The 6,000-nt window shown below is 40.2% G+C and overlaps 1 protein-coding gene across 2 annotated transcripts in view; it reads right to left on the bottom strand.

Annotated features, from left to right (window-relative positions):
* Positions 1 to 2,447: 2,447 nt before the first annotated feature.
* Positions 2,448 to 6,000, bottom strand: part of ubash3bb (ubiquitin associated and SH3 domain containing Bb) — a 70,410-nt gene continuing 66,857 nt past the window's right edge. For both annotated transcript variants that reach the window (XM_060943815.1, XM_060943816.1), the window contains 4 exons: positions 4,481 to 4,625; positions 4,253 to 4,359; positions 4,051 to 4,160; positions 2,448 to 3,108 (listed from right to left, as the gene is read on the bottom strand). In XM_060943815.1, the coding sequence (XP_060799798.1) occupies positions 2,974 to 3,108; positions 4,051 to 4,160; positions 4,253 to 4,359; positions 4,481 to 4,625 (497 nt within the window). In that variant the 3' untranslated portion in view covers positions 2,448 to 2,973. The remainder of the gene's footprint in view (positions 3,109 to 4,050; positions 4,161 to 4,252; positions 4,360 to 4,480; positions 4,626 to 6,000) is intronic.

The following is a 6,000-nucleotide window of genomic DNA, read 5'->3' as shown; positions in this document are numbered from 1 at the left end:
CGGATCTGAGTGACATATTTGAATAATATTGGATGGCTTTTTTTCATGGTATATTAAATATATTTCATTCAGCTAGCATGATATTGAATGAGTCGAAGATGAGTAGCTGAATGGAATATATCTGATCGACCATGAAAAAAAGCCAGTCAATATTATCATATTTATATGTCGAAATAGATTAGGGATACAATTAGCTCATGTTTAAAGTCATTAAAATTCTGTAAAGCTGTTTTGCGACAATGTTTATTGTTAAAAGCACTATAAAACATGACTTGACTTGACATTCCTTTCGGGTGTTCAACACGTCTTTCTCTTTCAAAATACTCTCATAATTTTCCATATTTAACAAAGCAAACCTCGCGACCATGTTTGTTTACAAATTGTCACAGTTGCTTGATAGGGCAGAAGTTTTACGTCTGACGTGACATCATGTTGTCTTGACAGCCATGCAATATCATAAACCATATTCAATACTCATTCTCCATTGGGTAGAGTGACGTAATACATGTAGGATAAGCGATATGCTAACAATATTGCATGCTATCGAACCAAATGAATGAAACCCGCTAGAAGGGAATAGAACACGTTTTTATTCCATGGAAAAAAAAGTGTCTTGTATGTATAATAATTCCTGATATTTCAGTCCGATGATGTCACTCCCAGTGCTTTTCCGCTGACTAGACATTGTCAAAATGTCTAGTGCATTGTCAAAATGGCAAACCGGTTCAAAATTAAAATTCTTTTGATTAACTTGCTTTTTTTTTTGTGGATGTGTCCATATAATATAAAGAACATTACATGGTGGCACGAAGATATGAAGTTTATCTTCTCATGTTGAAAAATATGCATTCACCACTTGAAGATAAACTTCATATCTTTGTGCCACCATGTGCACAACTGTGTAATATCCTCTATTTATTAATGGATAAATTATTATTATTATTATTATTATTTTGTAAATAAAGACAACTCAATTGCTTTACAAGTGTTGCCAGGCAAAACAAACCTTGCCCGGCAGCACTTATTTTATACCTATATGTTGATAATGGTAATATGTCTCAGTCATCAGCTGTCAGGTTATAGTCCTATGAAAATCTGTGACCTTGAGTTTGACCTTTCACTGTCACTCAAGGTCAAAGATCATGTGCCAAATGAAAGGCCATATGGGAGTTCCTATATGCTCATAATAGTAACCATCTGTCTATTGGCAACTGTTTTTGAGTTATAATGGAAAATGTTACTTTGACTGAAAGGTTGACCTTTCCGGTGACCTTGACCCGATTACCCCCAAAATTTAATCAGATAATCTACGGACCATTGCCCATCTACCTTGAAAATTTGGAGTCAATCGGTGCAACCATCTAGACGCGAGATTGTTAACAGACACACACAAACAAACAAATGAAAAGTCGTGCAGAGCATGATACTTGCGAAAATCACAAAGAAACGGAAGTCATGGCCGATTAGGTGTTTTTACAAGATTTGACCTTGATCTTTGACCCACCAAAAACTAATGATGTCTTTGTGTGACCCTAGTGAGTTGTCCTGGGCATTTTAGTGAAGATTGGTCAAGAAATGATGACGCTAGAGCACCAACAAACAAACGGACAAACGGACAGATCAACATGCTTGCAAAAATCTCCGATATTTGCAAGTAACAAACAAACTGATTACAATACCTCACCCTGCTTAATCCATCATGGGCGAGGCAAAAATGTAACCCAGGTTTTCAACAGAAAAAAAACAAAGAAACCAATGCACATTTTTGCATTTAACTGTATATTCATTGTGGTACCAAAAAAAAAATAACCTGCAAATCTGATATAGGATACTTCAAACTATCCATCCATCCATTATCTCTAGCCGCTTTATCCTGTTCTACAGGGTCGCAGGCGAGCTGGAGCCTATCCCAGCTGACTACGGGCGAAAGGCGGGGTACACCCCGGACAAGTCACCAGGTCATCACAGGGCTGACACATAGACACAGACAACCATTCACACTCACATTCACACCTACGGTCAATTTAGAGCCACCAGTTAGCCTAACCTGCATGTCTTTGGACTGTGGGGGAAACCGGAGCACCCGGAGGAAACCCACGCGGACACGGGGAGAACATGCAAACTCCACACAGAAAGGCCCTCGCCAGCCACTGGGCTCGAACCCAGGACCTCCTTGCTGTGAGGTGACGGCGCTAACCACTACACCACCGTGCCGCCCTACTTAAAATTTGTGAAAATAATTATTAAAACTCAATCTTCTGGATTGTGCATGTGGACTGAACAAAACCTTTGCATTAAAGATGTGTGCTCTTCTTGGAGTTAATCCAACTGTGACATGGCAATTCATCCAATCAGGAGGGACAACAGGGGCTATTCCACCTTATAATTAACCAACATTTGGACTAGCAAGACCTCTGTATATTTGTGCATTCACAAGGTTAGGCTGCTTGTTAGTGAAGTGTCTTTATTTCCTGACAGAAACGAAATCACAAAGCAGTGCCTTAATACAATGTCATAGTTAGATCAAGTTAATATGCATAGCATGATTATCAAAAGTGCTAAGAAAGTCGCAGATATTATCCTGCCAATCATATTTTTTGAGTGATCAAGAAACAATTTTACACAAGACTCAATTTTAACAGAACGAGCTGTTTTATGCTGCTGTCCACAAACTCATGTCTGTAGACAGTCTGGGTGAATTATGCCGTTTGTGCCATTGGTCATGTGCCTCACCAGTTAAGAGTGATTACCAATGCCCTGAGAATACCCTGCTTCTAAGATAACCATATCGCATATTTAAATAAAATAAATCCATCAGTTTACTGTCCCTATTCCTCTTGTAAACATAAAACATGATGTTAATGTCCAACATGATGTTAATTTCCAAGCGCAAAAATGTTGTCCAGAGTTCCAGTGCATCTGAGACAGCAGGATGCACCCCTCCGGAGTGGTGAGAGGACAGGTCAGGGAATGTCATTCCTGCTGTAGAGTCTCTCTCCAGCTGAAGCTGTGATTGGGTCCATGTGTGAGGGGGAGGATAGGTGGGTCTACCAGCTGCCACACACCAGTGTCTTGCTCTTGACATGCACACAGACCCAGATATGGAATCTGGTAAAAGAAATGAACACTAATATTAGTGGAATTTTGGTAGGAAAATAAGAGTTTGAAAATCGGAGTACATCACAAACTGGAAAAGATGTCTATTAAAGGCCTGATTTGTCATGATCTAATAATTATGCTAATCGCAAACAACACCACAAGAGTCCCACCAAGTGTTTTGTATGGAATCATGTGGGCCTGTTTGATGCATCATGGGTTATTTTCTAAAGAGAGGTTACATTTAAAATTATTCTATCCACATTCACTGGACACGAGCAATCGCACGCTCTGATTGGCTACTCTACTACTAGTCTATCAACTCATGTACTGTGAGTAGAGAAAAACAAAATGGTGGAGCGTCTTGCTGAAGCAACCGAGGACGAAATAAAAACTCTACTCGAAAACAAAACCCCCCCAAAAAAAACAAAAACAAAATATGGAATGAAAGTATTTGATGGTAAGAACGTATCTGTTTTTATTTTTCAAGAATTGTCAATTCTTGAATTGTCATCGTCATTTCACCGGTTTGTTTACATTCTAGACGTAAACGATGTTGTTGGATGTTTTGTATAAAGTTTTTATTTATCGAATTTGCAAAAAATAAAAATAAAAATGCTCTGGGGTGGGTTTCCCAAAAGCCTCTTGACGCTAAGAGCATCTTAACTAGGAGAGAGTGTTCACTGTGATGCTTGCTCTACCATTTAAATGATGATCTTTGTGCTACAATGCTTTTGGGAAACCCACCCGTTTCTCAAAATCCAGTGAATGTGGATAGAATAAAAGACTTATTCCACTCAGTCTCGTCATACATGGCTTATAGTCGACTCGATACTACGCGTCTCGTCGGCTATCAGCTCATGTACGACTTGATTTCGTGGAATAACTGTTAAAGGTTATCAAAAGCAAAAGATAATATCCTGAAAGAAGGAAAAAAGACAGAAAGAAGCACACCTTCCTGACGACTTGGACAAACTCTTTGGCATTGTGTGGGGTGAGGCCTTGGAGCTGGCGGGTGCAGGCCTCTAGAGACGAAGCATGAGCCACGATGAGAACGTTGTTTCCTATCAACAGAAACACAAGCACGCTGAGCATTTGCTCGTAGCGCAACCACAAACTGTTGTTTTGGAAGGAAGTGCACTTATTTGGCACACACCCTTATTTTTGCAGTCTGCCAGGATGTCTTTGGTCACTTTGTAGCTGCGGCTCATGTAGGTGTCATAGGACTCAGACACGTTTAGTTTAGTAATGGTTATATGAGGTCTGTGAAAATAGAAATATTTCTGCTGATGATTTATGTTTGATTCTGACAGTAGTTGCATTGTATGTAGATATATTAAAAAATACTATACTATAAAATAATATTCATGTGGTTTGTCTGTACTTGTATGTTGTGTCAACACTGAGCTTGGCTGCAGCAAGGCCTAGAGGAGATATCCATGTTGGTAAAGAATTTCCAGAGACCCATTTTGTCCATTCAAATAACCCTGGCTCCACTCGTATCCTCAACTTCCCTTCCTGCTTCATACCTGTACATAGAAAGGCAGAAAGACAGCAAAAAACATTATGCTTTGGAAAGAGGGTAAAAAAAAAAAAAGAAGTGTGTGGATAGTCAAACCCTTGAATTGAGGTATTGAATACTCAGAATCAAAATGAGAATTTTCCATCAATTACTACATTTTAAAAGCATTCATGGATAATTCAAAATATCATCCATCATTAAAAAGGGATATAAAAAAGTATATTAACATCATCATGATGTGGTCTCAGGTTCCAGGTGTTAAAGTAAAACCTATAGTGCCACCTTGAGGAACAATATTATGGGTTTATCACCTAGGTGTACTGATGAGTAATTTTTGCCAAGATCCAAGGTTCTCTCAAGTCAAGTTTATTTTTATAGCGCTTTTAACAATAAACATTGTCGCAAAGTAGCTTTACAGAATTTAAATTACTTTAAACATATGCTAATTTTATCCCTAATCTATCCCCAATGAGCACGCCTGTGGCGACGGTGGCAAGGAAAAACTCCCTCAGATGACATGAGGAAGAAACCTCGAGAGGAACCAGACTCAAAAGGGAACCCATCCTCATTTGGGTGATAACAGACAACGTGATTATAACATTAACAGTTTTAACAGGAAGACAGTTTCATTGATGTTATAAACTCTTCACTGATGGAAGCTTGAGTGCAAAACTGTTCATGACAACTGCAGTCCTAAAGTTAGCAAGTCAACTAGTCCCTCAGCCATAAAAGCATGACTGTAAGTGTCCAGAGCGTCCTCCAGGTGTGACTTTCAACTGTCCATATGGGGCCGTCCTCCACAGGAGCGATGTAATGAGACTCCAACCTCTTGCATTCATTAACGATTTTATCTTTTCAAATGATTTTTTGAAATATTTTCACCACTGCCATAGGGGGTGGCATGTCGGTTGCCCCGTACGCTGTAGCTTTACTTGATAAATCTCATCTCATCTCATCTCATTATCTCTAGCCGCTTTATCCTTCTACAGGGTCGCAGGCAAGCTGGAGCCTATCCCAGCTGACTACGGGCGAAAGGCGGGGTACACCCTGGACAAGTCGCCAGGTCATCACAGGGCTGACACATAGACACAGACAACCATTCACACTCACATTCACACCTACGGTCAATTTAGAGTCACCAGTTAACCTAACCTGCATGTCTTTGGACTGTGGGGGAAACCGGAGCACCCGGAGGAAACCCACGCGGACACGGGGAGAACATGCAAACTCCACACAGAAAGGCCCTCGCCGGCCCCGGGGCTCGAACCCAGGACCTTCTTGCTGTGAGGCGACAGCGCTAACCACTACACCACCGTGCCGCCTCTTGATAAATCTATAGACATCATATCATGAAATTTTGTGTGGCTGTGCTTATGATGTCA

The sequence above is a fragment of the Neoarius graeffei genome, chromosome 17, assembly GCF_027579695.1.
Source record: "Neoarius graeffei isolate fNeoGra1 chromosome 17, fNeoGra1.pri, whole genome shotgun sequence".
Taxonomy (NCBI): Eukaryota; Metazoa; Chordata; class Actinopteri; order Siluriformes; family Ariidae; genus Neoarius; species Neoarius graeffei.
Note: the sequence above shows the minus strand (reverse complement) of the source record. Positions and strands in the feature narration are given on the sequence as shown.